Source organism: Pinus tabuliformis, chromosome 5_1 (assembly GCF_031772625.1).
Source record: "Pinus tabuliformis cultivar Carrire ecotype Pingquan chromosome 5_1, CPIR1, whole genome shotgun sequence".
In the NCBI taxonomy this organism is placed as follows: Eukaryota; Viridiplantae; Streptophyta; class Pinopsida; order Pinales; family Pinaceae; genus Pinus; species Pinus tabuliformis.
Window position 1 is genome coordinate 330178098 of NC_142305.1, and position 25026 is coordinate 330203123.

A 25026-nucleotide genomic window follows, 5' to 3' on the forward strand; every position below is an offset into this window, starting at 1 on the left:
TGTTTTCAAGCAGGGCTGCAAATCGACATTCAAGGGAAGCTGAAAGAGCTTATTTGCGAGGCGATCACAGCACTGCTAGGAATATTTCTCTAAAATCAAAAGAGGAACATTTGGCTGCAGATAAACTAAATGCTAAGGCAGCTGCAGAAATTCTTCAAATTAGAAATGAAAAACATAAGGACATTTGGAAGTTAGATCTACATGGGCTTCATGCAGCAGAAGCGGTGCAGGCCTTGGAATTGTGATTGGAAATGATTGAATACAATACTTCTGCCCCATCTGGTCTAGGAACAAACCAACGAAGCAATTTCAATACAGAGCAACAATCTTCGGGATTATTATCCTTGCGAACTTGGAGGCCATCTGAACTTCAAGTCATAACAGCTAAGAAGTTACTTCACTATTTCATCTGAAATCAATTGTTGGTTGTTCTAAAAATTTGCAAGATACTGTCACAAGGGAAAATATAGAGCAATTGGACAAGTCCTTATATTGGAAATATGCAAGGGAAAAACAATTATATCAATGAAACTATGATTTCTTGTTTTGTCCGTTGTCAAATTTTGATGTGACTAACTATAATCTAGTGATGAGCATCGTATGACGTGACTGACTATAATCTAGTGATGGGCATCGTCTGATTATGGATATCAGATTCCTGTCTCAGCAAATGTACATTTTCAAACACTCTTTTGTTGTTTTATGCTATATTTGCAAGATTTTGTCACAAGGAAAATATAGAGCAATTAGATAAGTCCTTATATTAAAATATGCAAGGGAAGAACAATTGAATCAATGAAAATGTGATTTAAATACAAAATTTAACATTAATTACAGTCCATATAAATAAAAAACAGTGAAGTATCGTACCGAAAAAAAAGAAGCAGTGAAGTATAAATGTTTTTCTTTCATTAAACTTCAAAGCACTTTACCAGTCATTAAACCTGGCCAGATATAAAATCTGTAACTTGTATACCATATATATATATATATATATATATATATATATATATATACAGAGTGTCTCCCATAACTCGACTCTCGGATGTATACAACACAGGATAAATCAGCGTTGCAACCACGAAACTACGGTCACTGTGAAAAATCGAAGGACATCAGTTGCAAGTTGCAGAGAAGAGAAGATGGTGTTTTCTCCTCCTCCTGATGCAACCACGAGAATCATCATAAAGTACTTGAAGCCATACGTGCTCAAGGTCCATTTCTCTAACAAGTACATCACAGACCAAGTATTTCACACTCCCACCGCCACGGTAGTGTCATCTATCTGCTCGCAGGGGTCCACTCGGGATGTGTCCGTAGCTGGCATGATCAGAAAAATATTGGGGTAGTGTCCCCTCTTCTAGGACATCCCTGCAGTCTCAGCCTTCATGAAGAGGGAACAAAAATACCACAGGAAGGTTAAGTCCCTCATTGATGGCTTGAGAGACTCCAGTATTCAACTCATCTGAATACGAAAGAATGGAATGTCAAATCCTTATGTTTCTCATTCGCCATTTTTTAATTTTTCAGATCGGAAAAAAAACCTAAATTTGATCATAAAATTACTCCATGGTTATAACACTAGATGCCAACAAAATATTGTTGTACATTGGCCAGTGGGTTTCTGTTGGTGATATGCCATGCCGGAGTTTGCAGCTGGATAATGTATGTGATGGTTAACCCATTTGGGAATTAGGTTTCTGCATATCTTTATGGGTAAACTGTTATGAAACCAGCTCAAGAAAAGATAGAAAAGATAGATCAACGCCTTAGAATTCAGCCTCTTCGAGGGGGAAACCTCCTTTACATTACATAAATGAAAAATTCTTGGGTGATACAAATGACAAAACCTCCTTTCTATATATAGGAGTCTAGGGAGTCACAATATAATCCAGCCGACCTAACAATAATAATATAGATCCAGAAAAATAACAATAGGGGATTCTATGGGGCATAGAAATAACAATATGGGGGTAATAGGGGCACAACAATATAAATAAGGGGTATAACTACAATAGTAATGGGGTAATCACTAGTATTATAGGGACCCAACATGCCCCTCTCCTTCAAAAAAGTGTTGTCCTCAACGCTTGAGTAGTTCTGGATACTTCTGCATAAAATTCTCATCCTCCCATGTGGAATCTTCAGCGGATAAGTTCTTCCACTTGATAAGATACTCTGAAATTGATCGATTTCGTAGCTGTCGAGTTCTTGTTTCTGTGACTGCTTCCGGTTCCAATATAATTTTTCCTTCCTCGTCAAGTTCTGGCAATATTGTTTGAATTGGGAGCTTGTCACCTATAACCTTCTTTAAACATGAAACATGGAAAACTGGGTGCAATCGAGAAGCTGCAGGAAGCTCCAATTTGTATGCCATAGTACCAATCTTTTGCAACACCTTGTATGGACCATAATACTTTGGTGATAATTTATTATCCTTCTTAGCTTGCTTTAGGGACATTTTCTTATATGGTTGTAGCCGTAGGAATACCCAATCACCTACATCAAAACTTCTTTCACTGCGATGTTGATCTGCCTGTTGTTTCATTCTATTTTGTGCCAACACGAGGTTATCCTTTAAGAGTTGGAGGACTTGTTGTTGATGTTCGATGTGATGTTCCACTGCCTGAACCTTAGAATTTTCTCTTAAATATGATGTGATGGATGGTGGTTGATACCCATAAAGTGCCATAAATGGGGTCATTTTTGTTGCTGTATGGAAGGAAGTGTTATACCACCATTCAGCCAGAGGCAACCATTTGACCCATTGTGTCTGTTTATCAGATACAAAGCAACGAAGATATCCTTCCAAACATTTGTTTACTATCTCAGTTTGCCCATCAGATTGAGGATGATAAGATGAGCTATGAGCTAACTGAGTACCAAGACAAGAAAATAATTCTGTCCAAAAATTTCCAGTGAAAATGGGATCTCTGTCACTTACAATAATCTTTGGGTTTCCATGTAGCTTTTGAACTGTTTCCATAAATGCAGTAGAAACTGTACTGGCTTTAAATGGATGTGATAATGCACAAAAGTGTGCATACTTGGTAAGTCTGTCAACTACCACCATGATGACACTCTTTCCCTCAGACTTGGGTAAACCTGTGATAAAATCCATTGAAACCTCCTCCCAACGTTGGCTTGGAATGGATAAAGGTTGTAATAGACCCGGTGTCTTAATTGTTTCAACTTTATTTTGCTGGCAAACCAAACATTCCGCCACAAACTTTTGAATATCTGATTTAAGGCCATCCCAAAAAAATTCCTTCTTAACCCTGTGGTAAGTTTTTAAAAATCCTGAGTGCCCTCCTAAGGGAGAAGTGTGCAATTCCATAAGAATCTTTTGTTTTAGCTGGGAATTCTTACAGAGGTATAAGCGATCTTTGTACCATAACGAATCATTTTGCCAGCTAAATGTATCAGAAGTACTGGAATCTTGTTGTAGCTTTCGAATAAGTGCCCACACTTCTTCGTCATTCTTCCATTCCTCCCTTGCTTCGTTTATCCAATCTGGTTGGATAATAGAAATGGCACACAACAATGCTTCCACATCCTCATCCTTTCTTGAGAGTGCATCTGCCACCACATTTTGCTTCCCTTTTTTGTAGATGATTTCAAAGTCATAACCCAACATCTTTGTGACCCACTTTTGTTGCTCTTCAGAGGATAATCTTTGTTCTAAAAGTATTTAAGGCTATCATGATCCGTTTTTACCTTGAAGTGTCTTCCCATTAGGTAGGGTCGCCATTTCTTAAGTGCATGGAGTATTGCCAACATTTCCTTCTCATAAATAGCTTTGCTTAAAAACTTTCCCTTGATTGGACGACTTTCAAAAGCAATGGGTCTTTCATCTTGCATTAGAACAACACCAATTCCATTTCCTGAAGCATCACATTCCACAATAAAGGTTTTTGTGAAGTCCGGTGTAGCTAAGACCGATGCTTGGCACATTGCCTCTTTAAGATGTTCAAAGGCCTTTGTTGCTTCCGGAGTCCATGAAAATGAATCTTTCTTCAATAATGTTGTTAGAGGTGCTGCTATTCTCCCATAATTCTTAACAAACTTGCGATAATACCCTGTCAACCCAAGAAATCCTCGCAGATGCTTTATGGATGTGGGGATTTTCCATTCCTTAATGGCTTTAATTTTGCTAGGGTCTACCTTAACTCCTTCATGAGATACAATATGACCCAAATATTCCACCTCCTGGACTCCAAAGAAACATTTGGATCTTTTTGCATATAATTGTTTCTCCTCCAATAGTTGTAGCACCCTGTCAACATGTTCAACATGATCCTTCCAAGACTTGCTGTAGATTAGTATATCATCAAAAAATACTAACACAAATTTTCTAAGGAATGGTTTGAAAATTGAATTCATCAAACCTTGAAATGTTGAAGGTGCATTGGTAAGGCCAAAAGGCATGACCAAAAATTCATAATGACCCTCATGAGTTCTAAATGCCGTTTTCGAAATGTCTTCAATCTTCATTCTGATTTGATGATATCTCGAACGAAGATCCAACTTGGTGAAGTAAATTGATCCATGCAATTCATCCAGTAATTCATCAATAACAGGAATGGGGAACTTATCTTTAATAGTGAGCTTGTTGAGCTCCCTATAATCCGGACACATGCGCCATGATCCATCCTTCTTGTGCACCAATACTACTGGAGATGAGAAAGAACTTTGACTCGGTTGAATTATACCAACCTCTAGCATTTCTGCAACCATACGTTCAATTTCACTTTTTTGGACATAGGGATATCTGTACGGCCTGATGTTTGGAGGAACACTTCCTGGAATCAGATGAATAGCATGATCATGATCACACATAGGTGGGAGACCCTTGGGAGTCTCATATACCTTGGAATGATTGTCTGGGACTTTTTGGAGATCTGGAGAAATAGATGATTCCAATGTGGAAACATCTAGCGAGCATAATTGTGCAATTACACCTCTTTGCTCCTTTTTTAGAAGCTTTGTCATACCATGAGAGCTGATTATCTTTCCTGGTTTCCCTGCAATACCCCTTAATTCAACTTCCTTTCCTTTCGTAGAAAATTTGATGAAAAGTTCTTGAAAATTAAAAGCTATTGTACCCAAGGATTGTAGCCATTGGACTCCTAGTACAACATCCACACCTCCCATTGGAATGGAAAGCATTGGGCTAGTCAATACATATTCTCCCATGGATAGCTTGATATTATGGCACTTTCTAGAGCAATTTATTGTTCCTCCATTTGCAATCATCACTTGACACTCTGGTGCTGGATACCACTCACAACTATAAAGATGGAAGTGTGGTTGCCCCTAGTCTTCCACAACCTATAAGGTTGACACCACAACAATTGGAAGAAAAAAGAGCAAAAGGGCTTTGTTACAGTTGTGATAGCAAATACACAAAAGGTGATAAGTGTGCTGAGAAGAAATTATTTTACATAGATTGTGAAGAGGCAACCACACTTCCATCTTTATAGTTGTGAGTGGTATGCTTCCTGGTTGCCATAATTTTGCTTTCCATTTTTCTTGCTAACCAGAATGCCTTCTCTAATGAATCAGGTTCCCAAAGGCGAACATCATGTTGGATATTATCCTTTAAAGACCCTATGAACACATCAATCCTATGCTCCTCTGGAATATCTTTTACCCTTATGTTCAATTTTTGGAACTCCTCAATGTGCTCCATTACTGAACCCTTTTGTTTGCGACTTATCAATTGGCTAAAAAAAATGTTGCTTTTTGTATCTTCATAATGTGCTATCAATTCTTTCGTAAAAATTGACCAAGTGATAAATTTTTTACGAGAGAAAAGCCATTGATACCATACAAACTGATTTGGTTCCAAATATACAATTGCCATACGTACCTTTTGTGCATTTTGCACATTATTGAGATCGAAGAATTGCTCCATCTGTAATATCCATGTGGCGGGATCCTTGCCATCAAACTTCCTCATATCGATTTTTGGAATATGGTGATTCTTCGATCCAACATTAGCGTCTATGGAATCATGATTAACATTTCTTTTCTTCTCATCATGAGTTTCCTTTACTACCTTTTCACCATTATTGACCCTGTCTTGTTGCAACTTCTTCAATTCTTCCATGTCTGTCTTCATATCTATCTTCAAATCTGCCATGTCTCTCTTCAAATCTGTCTTCGAATCATCCATCTTAGCTTCCATGCCCTTTATCTTAGATTCCACGCCATTTATCTTAGATTCCACGCCATTTATCTTAGATTCCACACCACTTATCTTAGCTTCTGTTAGCTTTTGTGAGCGTGACATTTGTTGCACTTGTTCTTGTAATTTTGATAGATCATGTAGCATTTCTTCCTCTTCTTCATGGGTCATGCTAGAGCTTTCAGGTTCCTTACTAGGTGTTTGCATTTTCTTTCCTCGAGGCATCAGTTACCGATAATAATGCTTTACTATGCCCTTTGAATTCCGTTAAACCAAGCTTACACAAAAGTTTAAAAAAAACTACACACCTTTTTTCAATTTATAGAAGCCTGATATTGAATCTGATGTATCTCTATAATTTCGGATCATAAAATTCTGAAATTACTACCTGTAGTAGCCTTCTGTGTCCTCTTTCCAATGCAACAGCTCTGAGCCAAATTGGATTCTCCAAGGAAGAGTTATGTGAAATCTCCCACAGTGACTTGTTTTTAGTCTGGTTCAGTAGAGCGAACTTGTACAACGTGCCGCGAGTCACTGTTTCAACCTTTGAATCTGAAACACACACACAAGAAGCTACAGTCCGTTCTCTTTCTGTACCTTCTTACGAAATTTCAATCTGATCCTCAGAGAGAAAGTTATGACGATTTTCCCCAGGTCACCTGTTTTGCATGTAATTCAGGAGTCTGCAAAAAGGCCAACTTCCTCAGATCATATCTCAGCAAATATCACGCGAAAAGCTCTGAAATTCAGACCCAAGGTTCAGCGCGATTTCTTCTCAAATGGGTTTTTTTGCGGATTCTGAAACATCACTGAAAAAAAGTTATAGCGAAAATTCCACGAAGACCTGTTTGGAGCAGCGAAACCCTAGAATCCAAAGCTCTGATACCAAATGTTATGAAACCAGCTCAAGAAAAGATAGAAAAGATAGATCAACGCCTTAGAATTCAGCCTCTTTGAGGGGGCAACCTCCTTTACATTACATAAATGAACAATTCTTGGATGATACAAATGACAAAACCTCATTTCTATATATAGGAGTCTAGGGAGTCACAATATAATCCAGCCAACCTAACAATAATAATATAAATCCACAAAAATAACAATAGGGGGATTCTATGGGGCACATAAATAACAATATGGGGGTAATAGGGGCACAACAATATAAATAAGGGGTATAACTACAATAGTAATGGGGTAATCACTAGCATTATAGCGACCCAACATAAACTATCTTTTTAATTTATTCTTTTCATCATATATATGACTCACATCAAAATTAAATGGCATCTACTTGGCTTGGCAATTACAAGTGAGCCTTCTAGTCCTCTTGTAATTCTGCATGCATGATGTCTCATTGTAGTACTATTTACTATGTTTGTTCTGTTGTATCAGTTTAATCAGTGGGATGTATCTCCTTTTTTCAATGTTGAGCTTCACGCTGTAACTAATTTCAAGGAAACTGGCATGACACTGATCATGCTAATCAAGCAAAAAGCTACAACTATGAAAAATGATCCCTATTTAAATTAGCTGGGGGTTGGAAATTCTTTGAACTCGAGGAGTGATCTACAAGAATCCACAGTAAGTCAGAAGAAAATGCTCCGTAAGATAAGATGATCTAATTTTATTAATGTCCCACAAATTGTCATAAATAGATCAATGGGACAAATTATCATAAATAAGTCAATGGGACAAGGATACAACTAGTATTAGTACAATGTGGGAGTGGTAACAAGAATCCACAGTAAGTCAGATGAAATTGCTCCATAAAGTAAGATAATATAATTTTATTAATGTCTAACAAATAACCATAAATAGGTGAATGGGGCTGAAGGATACAACTAGTATGAGTCTAACAAATAACCATAAATAGGTGAATGGGACTGAAAGATACAACTAGTATGAATACAATGTGAGAGTGCAAATATAATTTTATTAATGTTTAACAAATAACCATAAATAGGTCAATGAGACTGAAGGATACAATTAATATGAGTACAATGTGGGAATGCAAGTGCAACTCTTAGAAAATGCCAAAGTTCAATCTAAAATAATATGAAATGAAGTAAAAAAGGATACATAATAGGATAGCTACAATGAAGTTTAGTATTGTTATCCACATGGACATTAACTAAGGAAAAAAAGGCTCACCATACTTATTGAAAAAAAGAATAATACATAATATCAAGTCTTTCCCACCATCTCTTCTCTATTTCAATAAAAGTGATATGTAAAAACCCATCAATCTCTGATGTAAGTTTGATGTCTGTTAAGCAAGTCACCTGATGGTTGTTTTGTAGTTTTTCTCTGTGTTAGGACAACTTGATCATTTTCATGAGAAATGCAAGGGTGTCACTCTTCTTAGACATCGGTACCACTATCCAATTAGGAGAACTTTAGAGGTTGTAGACAATTACACGAGAGACTCTGTACAATTGGATGATCCTTGGGCGTTGAATTACTTCTTAACCAAAATTTCAAGTGAAGGTCAAGTGAACTCATAAGTTATTTTGTTTTCTCTATTCTAAAATTTGAAACTGAATTCAAAACCTTGACTGTTTTCCTTACGCATTTGTTCTTCTGGGTACTGTTTTGTATGGAGGGTTCTTGCTTGAATCCCCTTTGTTATTTTATTTTTGGATGAACCTAAATAAAATCTTTCCCCATTTCTACTTTCTACTTTTAAGTGTGTAGAAAAAGGTGAATTGATATCCTTCAGTATCTTTCCAGACACCCTAGATTCCTTAGCAGCTGCTAAAAGGTCCCTACTAATAATGTGCCACAGTTTTTGGTAGAAATCAATAGGGAAACCAACAGGCCTGGGGCCCTTACCTATTTCCATCGATTACACAACTGATCTCAGTTCTTCCTAGACGAGGACCCATGTTTAGTCTGCTAGCGGGATTTGAGATATCAAAAGGCTCTGTTAGGAGGTTTTGGTAGTAAGATTTTGCTGCGGTCTTAATACAAAGAGCTGATATGAGTTCTTCTTTCGAGCCTTATTCTAGATGACCTGTTTGTTTCTCTTCTCCCTTCGGTAGTTGTGTGAAAGAAAGCAGTTTTCACGGACCAGAGCTTTCCCCCTTCATGGTTCATTCATCAGACAGCACCAGTAGGCTATGATATCCTCATGGCTGTGGCTTTATGGTCCTCAGACCTTTCTATTCTTTTTCCTCATGGCTAAGATATTGTTTTTAGATATATAGGTCCATTTTTATAGGAGATTGCTTTTGCACTCCCCTTTGGAGCAATTGTATGTATGTGGAAGGAAAAGCAATTATGATCGCTATTGATTTGCCAAACCATTGTTATGTACTTTTTTAGGTTTGAAGATGTCTAACTTGTGGTTTAGCTTGGTACATTCTCTTGTATACCATTTTACTTTGAATTTGTCAATATCATAAGCCCAGTAGCGATTTAAGTGTATGTCTGCATGGCAGAACTATTTGCATGGCAGAACTACATTGGGCTTGAATTTTTCTAAAAAATTAAGTTGTATTTAATGGAATATGGTGTCCAAAAATCATAGAACTTCAAACAACAAATCTCTTTGTTCCTGGTAGGCTTGAAACAACATCTCTTCTAGAGAAATTCAACAATTCTAATTTAATAATCCTATAGACCTCTCTTTGTACTGTTTGGGACAATTATTACTATAACAGCTATGCCTTCTTAAGAACGAAGTCGTGATCGTTATCAGCACTATTCCTTGTACTCTCGGCAATTCCGGATAAATACAACCAGCAAATTTCACCATCATTTTATGTTTTCCTAAAATAATAATTATGATGCCGTTGAGATCAACGTTAGTAGTGGGCAACCTATAATGAACGTTGCGTGACGTTTTCGTAGTTTAGCGCGAGTATTCGTTGACCCTTCATCTCGTCTCTGCCTATAAATTCTTCTCGCTACCCTTTTCTTCTCACATCAAAGTCTCAACGCTTCTGCTGCTTTAGTTGCTTTTGCTTTTGGTTTTATTGACAGACTTCAAGATTTGAGGTGGAGGAGTTTGAAGGCGTATATATTTCAGGAATTCAAATGGCATACAACAGAGCTTTTCTTCTTGCACTGTTCGCGGTGATCATTACCGTTCTTCTGCCCATTCCACAGTCTGAGGCCAGTCCTTCACAAGACCCTCTTGCCCCTGCACCTCCCAGCTCCACCTACACCACTCCACCTCCACCTCCCAGCTCCACCTCCACCTACACCACTCCACCTCCCAGCTCCACCTTCACCACTCCACCTCCCACCTCCACCTACACCACTCCACCTCCAGCTCCGACTCCCAGCCCCACGTCCACCTTCCCCACTCCAACTCCCAGCTCCACCTCCGTCTCACCCACTCCAACTCCCAGCTCCAGCTCCACCTACACCACTCCACCCCCCACATCCAACTCCACCACTCCACCTCAACCACCTGCGCCTTCCTCCTCCTTCTAGTCATGGTAAGCATTTGAGCTTAAATTCTCTTTAATTTTTTTAATGTGTGTTATATGAGATGAGTTTATTTCAATTGCAGATTCTAGAAATGTATATATTTCTGGAAAGAATTATCACCCTCACGAAAATCGTAAATCATAAATTTGGGTTATCAAAGTAACGTAACGTATTATCAGATAACTGAAAACGGGGTTTTCAAACTCAAAGCGAGGGCTGTTAAATATTATTAGCATTAATCATTAAGTCACATCCTGGGCTTGGGCTTGCGCTTGCGCTTTACGTTACTCCATATAGGCGAGGATGACTCTTATCGAAAAAACAGTGTAAATTATTTTTCGGATAATATATCCCATAACACATAGTATATCTGATCCGTAAATCTGTCAATTCTGGAAAAGCTAATTTTAATAAATATAGTTTTAAATAGTGGATAAAAGATTAATATGAGTAAACACATAGTATATCTGATCCGTAAATCTGTCAATTCTGGAAAAGCTAATTTTAATAAATATAGTTTTAAATAGTGGATAAAAGATTAATATGAGTAAGTGTAGATTTTGAAATATTCCAGAAATTTGCAATACATCATCCAATTTTAAAAATTTCATTCTCTGCATTTTGAAATATTCATAAATTCAAATACAATCTGAAATTTTCAAAGTCTTTCGGAAAAAATCTGTTTTTAAAAATTATATATATATAGACGCTTTCTCGGATGGGTTATTGTTTATGAGGTTGGAAGTTCAGCTTTTATTCATTTTATTAGGGTTTCGAGTATTCTCGTCCAGCGCAGGTGGTGGGGTTCACGTAAGCTGAATGAATGGCTATGCATTCCTCTGCGGGGCAATGCGGCCTGTTTTTCTTGTTTGGCCATGAACCATTTCAGCTAGGGCAGATCTATATTGTGTTTGTAATAATAAATTGAGCTTTTTATGGGTTCGATATTGTGTGCTGCAGTTTATAGTACTCTATGACTGCCTCACTCTCCGGAATAAACCTGTTGTTAATTGCGATTCGTCCTTTACTACGGTTAATATGAATTTTCAATATAACGAGTCATTCATTATGGTCTGAGTTTCTACATGGCTGCTAATGTTCACCACTCAGCTATCTATCTTAGTTTCTACATAGATGATTATGTTCACAGTTTAGGAGGCGACGTATCGGCTCCTTCCTCGGCTCGTTTCTGATGTAAAGGTCAGTCTTTCATCTGCTCTCAGTCTAGTTATAAGTTGTGTATAAAGAACTACGATGGGATAGCTCTGAATTACATAGTGTATAGTCTCGGTTATCAGAGAGATTGATGACTATCTGGTTTTCATAAAAAGTGTTATAGACTGCTTTTACTCCAATGAATCCTGAAGCCAAACCCTCCCAAGCTCATAGTTCCAGTGTCCTCCGAATTTTAGCACAGAAAGCAAAGAATTACATCGTTTTTTACAAACCTTGTTCAGATCTCCGGTTCAAAATAGGCTCATGGTGGTGCATAATCGAAATGTATTGCTGTTGTCTTTCATGCCCAAGTTTTTCTTCCTTAAAGACTGGACTTCAGGTAGGATTGTCTCAATCTACGTTTTTGGCCTGCTTAATCTCCGAAGGTTAGCCTTGAACACCACTGAGCCTGCAACTGGAGGGGTTCCATCTCAGAAAAGTATTCTTGTTGTCTTTCATGCCCAAGCTTTTCTTCCTGAAAGACTGGATTTAAGGTAGGATTGTCTCAATCTATGTTTTTGGCCTACTTAATCCCCGAAGGTTAGCCTTGAACCCCACTGAGCCTGTAACTAGAGGGGTTCTGTAACGCCCTGCGATTCATACCGGGTGCGCGCTCCTCCGACTCACAAAAATGACTAAGTGTTGGTCACCATCGCATAAGAGGCGCACGAGTAATATGACTTGTGGCGGTTATATATGCGATGGATGGGTGAGTGATGAGCGTAACCGGTTCATCGTTATGTTTTGTAGCGTCGGCCAGGAGACAACGCACAAGATAGTGTGCGTATAAACATGGGCGACCTGCGGTTCATTTGCATCAACGAACTTCACTCTTGCTTCATCGCACAAGTGGAGTGCGCAGAAAAGAAGTGCGTAGGGGTAAAACGACCAGCTGGTGGATGAGCCCGCCGAGTCGGGCATTGTTCCGGGTGTGAGTCGGTTGTGTGTGTGCGCGGTCGGCACGATAATATAACTTGTTGTGTGTTGCGGTTCGGCGGTGGGTTCGTGCACGAGTGCGCCCGCCCGCCCAACGACACAAGGGTTGTATGTTGTATGTGTAAAGTTGTATTTTGGTGGAGTCTTGGCAGACCGCCGTGCGCTCTTGCACGGGCGGGCGCCCTCCCGTTTATAGAACGCCGGTTGAGCGCGGCTCCCGGTCATGTAAACTTTGCATATATAATAAAAGATTGATTATTATTATATTGTCGAGTTGATTTTATTATTGTATATTGTTAATGGTTTCCGCACATTAATAATATGAATTCATGTTGATTATGAATTGTTAAGGCGTAGTTCGTAAAGTTTATTAACGATGGAACATCTTAATAACTTAGGCGGTGCCGCACCCGCTCAATTAAACGAAAAAAGAATTGGGGGCGTGACAGGTGGTATCAGAGCTGATTCAGGGTTGAAGAAGCTTGATGAAGCAGGTTCACGGGGTGTTGAAGCTGCTGAACGAAGTGAAGGTGAAATGGTGAAGCCTGATAGAGCAGGGTTGCTCATGACAGGTGAAGCTGATAAGGTTATGGAGAAATCATGGATGAACAGTCTGGGTTTCGTGGACTTGATGGTTCATGGCAAGACCATTCAAGCTCTGGTGGACACGGGTGCCACACATAACTTTATGACGACACGGTTGGCAAAAGAGGCTGGGCTGACGATCACCCCATCGAATATGGAGGTCAAGGTAGTGAACTCTAGAGCTAAGGTGGCGGGTTTGGTACACGAAGTACCTGTGCAGATAAAAGACTGGAAAGGTCAGTTGGACTTCACGGTGATGGAGATGAACGACTTTGATATGATACTCGGACAGGATTTCTTGAAGGGCAACAAGGCTATTGTTGTCCCCTTCTGTGATGAGGAAGTGCTGGATGGACAATCACAAACTTGGACTTTGCCCACTCATAGGCAAAGGAGGGAAGTCAAGGTGCAGCATGTTTCGGCACTGATTTTGGAGAAGGCTATGAAGGATTCAAATATGGAGACATATGCGGTGATGTTCAAGGATGCTGAAGGTGATGGAGTGGGGACGCCTGTTCTAGCTGAGATATCTGATGTACTTACCAAGTATGCGGATTTGATGCCTGATGAGCTTCCGAAGAAACTTCCACCAAGGCGTGCAGTGGACCATAGCATTGAGCTTGAGCCAGGAAAGCAACCCCCGGCTAAAGCACCTTATCGATTGTCAGGGCCTGAGTTGGAGGAATTGAAACGCCAGTTAAAGGGGTTAACTGAGGCAGGTTTCATTAGACCTTCAAGGTCCCCTTATGGAGCTCCGGTATTGTTCCAGCGGAAGAAGGATTCGAATGAGCTACGGATGTGCTGTGATTACCGTGCATTGAACAAGCAGACGGTAAGGAACATGTATCCTTTGCCATTGGCTGCTGATTGCTTTGACAAGCATGCGAAAGCCCGAGTGTTTTCCAAACTGGACTTAAGGCGTGGGTATTATCAGGTGCGGATAGCTGAAGGAGACGAGAAGAAGACCGCAATAGTAACAAGGTATGGTAGCTTTGAGTTCCTTGTTATGCCATTCGATTTGTGCAATGCTCCTGCTACGTTTTGCACTTTGATGAATGATGTTCTACGACCATACTTGGATTCGTTCGTAGTAGTATACTTGGACGATATAGTGGTGTTCAGTGACAACATGGAGGATCATAAGAAACACTTGGCGATGGTATTTGAGGCACTGAGGGCAAATCAGTTGTTCTTGAAGAAGTCTAAGTGTGTGTTCGCTCAGACCGAGATTCCTTTCCTTGGGCATATTGTTGGTCAAGGGTACATACGGATGGAGCCGAGCAGAGTAAAGGCGATTGAGGACTGGGTTGAACCGAAGAATGTCCATGAGATGAGGGTGTTTTTGGGCATGACCAACTACCAACAGAAGTTTGTAGAGGGGTACTCCAAGGTGACATCGGCAGTGACAGACTTATTGGAGAAAGACAAGAGGTGGAGTTGGACGAGCAAATGTCAAGAGGCATTTGATGACTTGAAGAAGAGGATGGTTACAACACCGATACTGAAGTTTCCTGACTTCGAGAGACCGTTTGAGGTACACACTGATGCTTTAGATTTTGCCACAGGAGGAGTTCTTATGCTGGATGGGCATCCAGTGGCGTATGAGAGCCGGAAGTTGCAGGATAGAGAACGAAGGTATCCGGTCCATGAGAAGGAGATGACTGCCATCATCCATTTTCTTCATGTGTGGAGGCATTACCTGATTGGGAAGTCGTTTGTTGTCAAGACTGACAACGTTGCAGCAAGTTATTTTGCATCACAACCGAAGCTTTCTGCAAAGCAAGCTCGTTGGTAGGACTTCTTGGCAGAATTCGACATGACTATCGAGTATAGACTGGGTAGACACAATGCGGTAGCAGATGCCCTTAGCAGAAAGGGACAACTTGTAGCATTGGAGGAGGAGGAAGACCGGGCAGCAAGGAGTAGGAGTTGAGTTCAGATGTCAGAAGAGATGCAGAATAAGATCAAGGAAAGTGTTGAAACCGATACTTTGGTGCAGAATATAGTGAAGCAGATAAAGGAGGGGAAGACATGAAAGTTCTTTCTACGAGACGGGTTCTTGTTCTTTGGAAATCAACTCTATGTTCCAAAGTCATCTGGACTCAGGAGGCACCTTTTGAAGGAGTGCCACGATTCTCCATGGGTTGGCCACCCAGGGCAGCGTCGTTCTTTGGCATTGTTGGAGAGAGGATTCTTTTGGGAGAAGATGAGAGAGGATGTGGAGGAGTATGTACACATGTGCATCATTTGTCAGCAGGACAAATTGGATACTCAGAGACAAGGAGGACTGTTGCAGCCTTTACCGATTCCAGAGAGGCCATGGATGAGTTTCTCGATGGACTTCATCACTCAGTTACCACAGGTTCAGGGGTATAATGGGATTATGGTCGTGGTTGATCGTTTTTCCAAGTATGCTGTTTTTGTTCCTACAAAGATACCTTGTGGAGCCGAGTGGATTGCAGAGTTGTTCTTTAAGAACATAGTGAAGTATTGGGGGATGTCGTTGAGTATTGTGTCGGATAGAGATCCGCGTTTTATAGGGAGATTTTGGACCACATTGTTCAAGTTGGCCGGGACAGAATTGTTGATGAGTTCGAGTTACCATCCGCAGACAGATGGACAGACCGAGAGGATCAACGCATTGCTGGAGGACTACTTGCGACATTATGTGACGGCTGATCAGAAGAATTGCCCTGAACTCTTGGATATTGCTCAGTTTAGCTACAATATTCAAAAGAGTTCTGCGACGGGGTATCGTCCATTTGAGTTGGTAAATAGGCAGATGCCGGTTGCACCACATACCGTAGTGACGGGAGGCTTCTTGAGAAGTCCTCATACGAGGAAGTTCATGAAGGCTTGGGAGGAGACCTTGGAGTTAGCACGGTTACGCTTGAACGATGCTGCAAGGAGGATGAAAAAGTATGCTGATCGTGGAAGACGGGAGGCACACTTCGGTGTGGGAGATATGGTGTTTCTCAGGATTACCGGGGAGCAGTTTTAGCCAGCCAAGGGGACGACGAGCAAACTGACACGGAAGTATGAGGGACCATTCCCAGTGAAGAAGAGAGTGGGGGATGTTGCTTACGAGCTGGAGCTTCCACTCCATATGAACATGAAAAACCCAGTTTTTCATGTGAGTCAGTTGAAGAGATGTAGACTTGATTCAGACCATCCAGAGAGGGTTGAACCGACGAGAGGACCAGCCGAGATTGTGGACAGACCAAGACTAGAGTTGGAGAAGATTTTGAGTCTCAGAACTACGGGAGTTGGTTGCCACATGCGACGGGAATTTCTTTGCAGATGGAAGGATGCACCGGAGGAGGACAACTGGGAAATGGAGGATTCACTTTGGAGATGGAAGAACAAGATAACGAAGTACGACATGAAGTTGAAGAGGAGAGTAGGAATTGTCGGGACGACAATGACTTCTGGTGGGGGAGGATGTAACGCCATGCGGTTCATACCGGGCGCGCGCTCCTCCAACTCGCAAAAATGACTAAGTGTTGGTCACCATCGCATAAGAGGCGCGCAAGTAATATGACTTGTGGCGGTTATATATGCGATGGATGGGTGAGCGATGAGCGTAACCGAACTTAGGGCGAGCCGACGGTGGAGAAACTAAGTGAGGGGCGTTCATCGTTATGTTTTGTAGCGTCGGCCAGGAGACAACGCACAAGCTAGTGTGCGTATAAACATGGGCGACCTGCGGTTCATTTGCATCAATGAACTTCACTCTTGCTTCATCGCACAAGTGGAGTGCGCAAAAAAGAAGTGCGTAGGGGTAAAACGCCGAGCTGGTGGATGAGCCCGCCGAGTCGGGCATTGTTCCGGGTGTGAGTCGGTTGTGTGTGTGTGCGGTCGGTCGCCACCACACGATAATATAACTTGTTGTGTGTTGCGGTTCGGCGGTGGGTTCGTGCACGGGTGCGCCTGCCCGCCGAACGACACAAGGGTTGTATGTTGTATGTGTAAAGTTGTATTTTGGTGGAGTCTTGGCAGACCGCCGTGCGCTCTTGCATGGGCGGGAGCCCTCCCGTTTATAGAACGCCGGTTGAGCGCAGCTCCCGGTCATGTAAACTTTGCATATCTAATAAAATATTGATTATTATTATATTGTCGAGTTGATTTATTGTTGTATATTGTTAATGGTTTCCGCACATTAATAATATGAATTCATGTTGATTATGAATTGTTAAGGCGTAGTTCGTAAATTTTATTAACGATGGAACATCTTTATAACTTAGGCAGTGCCGCACCCGCTCAATTAAATGAAAAAAGAATTGGGGGCGTGACAGGTTCCATCTCATAAGACCTCCCTGATTTTTCAGGGTCGGAAAACCTGCTGGTCCCCAGAAATTTCAACTTCCAAGCGAAGCCTTGCAAAAGTCTGCAATTCTTGGATTGCAAATCTTATTGGTTTTTGAAATTCTGTACTGAGTTTGACATGGCATGTACTTGATGGGATTGTAAAGTAAAAGCTAGTCTTATTCCAATCTTGTCTTATTGCTGGATCCGTCATCAGGATTTATTTCTCCTTGGGTATCGACCTACTTTGGGTCCCCAGCTCCTCCATCTGGAGGTTCTTCCATCAGTGCATTCTTAATTATTCTCTTCTGGCCCTACACTATTCGGCTGTTTTGTCACAGCCAAAGTACAACTTCCATTAACAGGGGAAGTAAAGTCCTGATTTGGGAAATCCGGCCAGGACAGAAGGTACCCTAGACAATCCCAAGGTGTGGCATGTGAAGCCGCATGGATAGTGCATCGGACTCTATGGCCACGGAGGCCATGATTCAAGCAGCCATCCAAGCCGAGGCCGGCCCGAATGGTGCCACTTTTTCGAGGGCTTGGCAGTCAGCCCTTGACGACGTGGTCACTCATCCTTCGTTGCCGATTGATGCCAGGTTGGGAGGTGAGTCATCCAAAATGCACGCCACGTGGAAGGTAACCTATGAAACAGTCGGTAACCGCATGGAATATAGCAAATATAAAATTAGACATGAACACGACAACGGATATAACAAAAACTTAAAGCCTGTCAAAATCTCTCCTCTGCCCGCTGCTATTCACTTAGACAACATCTTTCTGTCTGATCGCATCTCAAGTTTATAGGATCTGGCTCTAGTTGGTAAGTGGCATTTTCCAGAGATGGACGACGCCATGATGCGGAAATGGCTGGAGATTCAATGGAAGCCCCTGATTGGTTATGTCCCAATCATTTCAAACCTCATGAAAGACTGGTACTGCTTTCATTTCATCAACGCCAGTGACCTCAAAGCCATACAGAAACTGCCATGGGTCTATAAAAGGAGCTTCCTAGCTCTTTACAACTGGTATATTGGATACAACCCACTGAAGAACACTCCCTCAAACAACCTAATATGGGTTAAACTCCCGGGTTTGCCCTTGGAGCTATGGTCAAAGGAAACTCTTATGGAGATTGGAAACGCCATAGGTAAATGTGTGTATGTCGACCCAAGATGCCTTGGGGAAAAGGATAAAAGGATAGCATGGATTCTTATAGAAAAGGCTTTCAGAGGAGGGTTCCCGGACCATTTAGAGATATCGTGGAAGGACTCAAAAATTGTTCAAAGATTGGACTTCTGGGGAGTCCCTTTTAGATGCGCGGTTTGTCACAAAACAGGACATTTGATAAATAATTTCTCACAGTGCAGGTCGGCTTCTAGCAGCTATCATACAAATAAAACCAGACATAGAACGTTTCCACAACCCCTTGAATGGGCTAAGCCATCCTCCACTATCAACCTTTCGCCTTCAGATCGCGATGAAGTGCTTCATCTGCCTAATTTGGGACAGTTTACCAGTCAATCCCCGTTATATTTTTCTTAGGATAACTCCCTCCTGGAAATTTCTAGTAAGGCTATTTTGTCATCCAGCTTTCTACCCCAAGGCCTCCAGTGTCCCCCCCTGATTCCTATGGACGACAAAGAGGTTCCTCTTCCTCCGCAGTCTGCCCAGCCCATCAAAGAATTCTCTGTGGGGTCCCAAACCATAGTCATTTCGTCTCCATCCCCACCCCTCAAAAAGGCAGCTGGCCCATCTATAAAAGGAAAAGAGGTTTTGATCTCTGCTACCCCTCTCAACTCCCCAACCTCTTCACCTCAAAACCTGTTTGACAGCAACACAGACTTTCTCCTTAGCAAGAAGTCGCTTGAACTGGAACCCCTGACTATCCACAAGCCGAGAAATCCTTCGCCTCTTTTTATAAGCCCTGACTCTGCAAAGAATATCATGGTGCGGAGAAAAACAACAGAGGCAACAGACATTTTAGGGGGAGGCCGGAGGGCACTGCAAAAGGAGTAAGGAACCTGTCTCTGGTTGATGTTCCCATCGTTGATATGACTGAGAATCGGCCTCTTAGAGCAAGGGCGGCTGAGAAATCTCCTCGATGACTTTCATCTTATCTATGAACATTAGAGGTCTGGGAGCAGACCACAAATTTTTGGCTCTAAAAAACTTGTTTCTCTCAGATCAGCCAAAAATTATTCTAATCCAAGAAACTATGCATAATAAGTCGGTGACCATCTCTTACTTTAGGAAGATGTTTCCTTCCTGGCACATGGCTGCCTCGGAGGCAAATGGTCTGTCGGGAGGCCTTGCAGTTTTATGGGATCCTGCTTGGATCAGAGCAAAAGCTTTCAAATGTTTCGCAGGCATTCTTATCTCGGCAACTGTAAGAGGAAATGTCTACCCAATCAACATCTTGAATATCTATGCCCCATACAAAAACAGACTTCCTTTTTGGACCAAGTTTTTTGCTTCAAAATTTTTTGATATAGACTTCTTAATGATTGCAGCGGATCTCAATGTGACTCTAAATCCAGAGGAACATTGGGGAAAAAGTACGAAAAGAGACCCATTGGCAGATCTCATCAAATATGAATTTTTGCATAGAAATCGCATAGACATTTCCCCCTCCAAAATGATGCTAACCTGGGATAATGGAAGGTCCGGGGAGGCGTGTGTAACAAAAAGAATCGACTGCTTTATTGTTCAAGCCAGTATTATAGACAGATTGGGGATGCCTTTCTCATCAACAGAAAATGTCTTCATCTCTGATCATAGGCCGATATCTCTCAAATGGAGGGAGAAGGGTTTCAAGAAAGGATACCCCTTTAAATTTAACAGGTGCTGGTTGGAAGACCAAAACTTCAATGAGACTGTTTCTAATGCATGGAAAGACCTGTCAGCAAGAGATAAGCTCCCCCCCTTTTTGACCTTCAGAGACAAAATGGCTTCGATTAAAAAGGTAGTTAAAGACTGGCAAATAAAGAAGAGCCTCTCAGACAAAAAGCTCCTATGGGAAATTCAAAAGGAACTGGACAGCATCTCCGGACCCCTGGATGCTGATACACTTCCTTTTGAGATCAGATGTCGCATAAATGAGCTTGAAAGGAGTAAGCAAAAAATCTTAAAGCAGGAGGAGGCTTCTTGGAGACTCAAAAGCAGGGCGACTTGGCTTAAAGAAGGCGACAATAACACTAAATTTTTCCACAGGTTCGCTAGCTCCAGGCGGGAAAAAAACTCCATATGGAAAATCAGTGATGGTCAGGGTGGCTTCCTCCTTTCCCAACAAGATATCCAAATGGAAGCCGTGAGATATTTTGAAAAGCAATATAAAAGAGGGGATGCATGCAGGTTTCAGGACATTCTATGGGGCATAGATCTTTTCCCCCAAATGTTTGATGAGGGAAAAAACGAAGAACTCTTCCGGCCCATCACGGAGGACGAAATGCTGGCTGTTATAAAATCCTTCAAGAAAGACAGTTGCCCTGGACCAGACGGCTGGACGATAGATTTCTACATCCACTTCTTTGATCTTATCAAACGAGACCTGCTAAGGATGGTCGAGGCGGCGAGAATGTCAGGCAGCATTCACCAGTTTATGTCCTCCACTCAAATAGCCCTCATCCCAAAGAAATCGGAGGCTGTTTCTTTCCAAGACTTCAGGCCGATCTCCCTTTGCAATATTTCCTTCAAAATCATCACAAAAATCATCGCGGAGCGAATCAAATCTATCTTAGCTTGTTATATAACAAAGGACCAGCATGCTTTTCTCAAAGGGAGGAATATTCTGGATGCGGTGGCCATCACGCAAGAAAGTTTATTCTCCATGATCTCAAATAAGTCTGATGCTGCCATCCTGAAAATTGATTTGCAAAAAGCATTTGATTGCTTAGACTGGGGTTTTATCCGTTGCTTATTAGCTAAGATTGGTCTCAAATCCAACATCATTAGCTGGATCATGGCTTGCGTGGAGAAAGTTAGCTATGCTGTTATCATAAATGGGATCCCCTCCCCTTTCTTTCTTGCTGAAAGGGGCCTCCGTCAAGGCTGCCCCCTATCTCCTCTCTTATTTATCTTGTCCATGAACTCTCTTAGCCTTCGTATTAATGAAGCTGTCAGGGCTAACAGATGCAGACCTCTTAAGATCTGCAGGACAATCTTCATTTCGCATAACCTGTTTGTTGATGATGTGCTCATCCTCGCTATGTTGTGCAGAGGAACCTGGTCCCACCTCTATTTCATTTTGAAAAGGTTTCAAGATGCAACTGGTCTCCATATCAACAAGTCAAAGTCTACCCTTTTCCACAATGACACAAACATGGATACAGCTGAATGGGTCTCCCGGTTATTTGATATTGATATGAAATCCATAAAGAATGGTTTTAAATATCTTGGCTTTCAGCTAAAGCCAAAGGGATATTCAAAAGCTGACTGGTTATGGATAATTGACAGATACTATAATAGAATATCTGCATGGGAATTTAGGAGCCTATCTCTGGCTGGTAGGATTACTCTGGTGCAAGCAGTTCTATCTCAACTAGCTGTCTATTGGGCTCATTTATTCTTTCTCCCTGCGAGTATCCTCCAGAAGATGAATAAGATCACTGCTAACTTTATTTGGGGTGGTAAATATCAGCAGAGTAAATTTCATCTCGTAAAAATGGAAAAGATTTCCATGCCGAAGTCTTCTGGCGGATGGGGTCTGTTGGACCTGAGAACTTTCGGGAAGGCGCTCCTCTGTAAATCATTATGGAGGGGGATCTATGGCGAGGGACCCTGGAGCAGCACTATCAAAATGAAATACATGGGCGGAAAAGAGGAGGACCATTGGTACAGATTAGGAAGGATCGGGTCCAAGCAAGGGTCGGCCATCTGGCTGAGTTTTCGGAAGATCGAAAACTATTTTCTAAAGAACTTTATATGGAGCTTCCAAACAGGCACCAAGATTTTCATTGGCGTTGACTCTTTCATTAGTGGGCGAGAGAAAATTTCTATTCCGGAGCATCTTCTAAGCTTCTTCCATCGAAAGGGCTTCTTCACCTGGGATAAACTCATCGTGTCATGGTAGGACCACACCCCTTCGTGGATCGAGGCTGACAGTTTGGGGATGAATGATCTTCTGGCTTGACAGTGGAACAGTATCAGGGACAGTTTGAGGAGTAGTGGTTTTTTTCGCACTCAGCCGGTTGATGTTCTGGTCTGGCAAGTTCCAAATTCAAAATTACAGGTTTCTGTTAAAGACATATACTCCCACCTGATTGGGCTGTATAATGCTCCCGCAGGCCCTCTTTTTCCTCCCTGTTTCTGGAAATCAGGATGTCCCCCCAAACTTATCTTCTTTGCGTGGCTAGTGTTCTACAACAAAAACCTGTCTTGGGAGAACTTGATTAAGAGGAACTGGCACAGTCCGGGTATATGCTTGTTATGTGAAGAGGCAGAGGAAAGCAATTTCCACATGTTTTTTCAATGCCAGAAAACGCGTTTGTTGTGGTATGAATTGGCAGCATTTCTTGGCTTCCCCGTTGTGGCCCATGCTTCTTCGCAGGATGCTTTCTTTTGGTGGAGTGGGCAGCGTGAATCATGGAGATCCATTATCGTCATAACTCTATGGTATGTCTGGAAGTGGAGAAATGATTTTATTTTCAGGAACATGAGAGCACCTCTCATGTCTATTTTTCATAATGTAGTCGCCCTTTATGACTCCCTCCCTGCAAGAAATCATCCAAGGACGGGATGTTATCTCCTTCAGGTATATGGTCTGTAAAAAGTTATTTCTGAGGGGATTTCTTTCCCCATACAGGATTTCTCCCTCCTGGGTTTTTGATGCACCGAAGTTTCAGGCGTGATGTCATTTTGTTCCTCTTTGTTACGTGCTTCCTCTACAGGTACTATAATTTTTGTTGTCCACATCTGACAATCTGCTCCACATCCTAGGCATTATCTGATCAAGTGTATCTTCTTATCCGGCATTTTGTTTTGATCCTTCTCTGATGCACGGGGCCTACTTAAAGACCCTTATCTGATTGTAATTATCTGCTCTTTATATTGCCTTAATATAATATATCTCAGTTTTTTCGTTCTGAAAAAAATATTAATTTATGAATTTTATAGGGATATTTATGTTTATTTTTCAATTTTATTATTATTAATTTGATGTTCAGGTTTAAACTTCAATTTTAAGGATTATTTTATTATTATTATTTCGATTGTTAAGGTTTATATTTCAAATTTATTATTATCAATATGATTAAGTTTGTTTGTTTGTGTTTTTTTTCTTTTCATATGGTTTAGAACTTGATTATAGAGTTTAGATATTTATAATAAGATCTATTTATTCTACTTATGGTTATTATACAAAGGTATAGATGTTTATATTCATTTTAAATTTTTATTATTATTAATTTGATTGGGGATTTTTTAATATACCTTAGGAAACTTGGTTATAAAATCTAGTTTTTTATTTTATTTTTTATTTTGTAAATGTTTTATTAGTTTTATATTGTTTTGAATTTATGTAAAATATTTTTTAGCACTTGAATTTATAAATAGTATAGTTTGGTTAACACTGGTAATAAATTGTTGATTTATAGTTAAGGTAATTATTTAAATATTCTATATTTTATATGAGGATTGTACAAGTTTCAGTGTATCATAGGCACTAGTTAAATTCAATTATTTCTTACCAACCACCTAAAATAAATCTAATTGACTAAAATAATTATTTTTTTATGAATGTAAAAAATAATTTATAACTATTTAAAAAAATATGTATATATTACTTTAAAAAGTTTATTGATAATTAGATAAAAATATAACTTTCATTTTAAATTATCACTCAAGATATATTTTTTTTCTTTTCTAACATATTTTTTTATTTAATAAAACAATTTTAAATCAAAACCCAAAATATACAACAAACATTTTCAAGGATTTGATCCTAAAGTAAATTTGATCCTACTATATTAGCACTCACACTTAACTTATTGATGTGTTTTAAAATTTTTAAGAGGATATAGATATATTAATGATAATGATGAGGAGTTTTATTGAGGTTTATATTCATTTTAATAGCATTTTGAGATTTATATTTAGATTATAGACATTTTGAACACTAATGATGATGATTATTTCTTCTAAAGTAAATTTTGAACAGGAATTGATGCTAGAGTAAATTTTATTCTCCTATATTAGCACTCACACTTAAATTATTGATGTGTTTTAAAGATTTTAAGAAGATATGGATATATTGAGATTTATATTATTTTAATAGCATTTTGAGATTTATATTTAGATTATAGAAATTTTTATATCAAATTGGAATTTAAACTTTTTATTCATTTTAATAGCGTTTTGAG

General features: G+C 40.4%; 1 protein-coding gene across 1 annotated transcript; it reads left to right on the plus strand.

Annotated features, from left to right (window-relative positions):
• The first annotated feature begins 18511 nt into the window (after positions 1-18511).
• LOC149164729 (uncharacterized) lies at positions 18512-19213 on the plus strand. Its single transcript, XM_089429588.1, has one exon. It carries the CDS (start codon positions 18512-18514, stop codon positions 19211-19213), a length of 702 nt encoding a protein of 233 aa, XP_089285714.1.
• The last annotated feature ends 5813 nt before the right edge of the window (positions 19214-25026 follow it).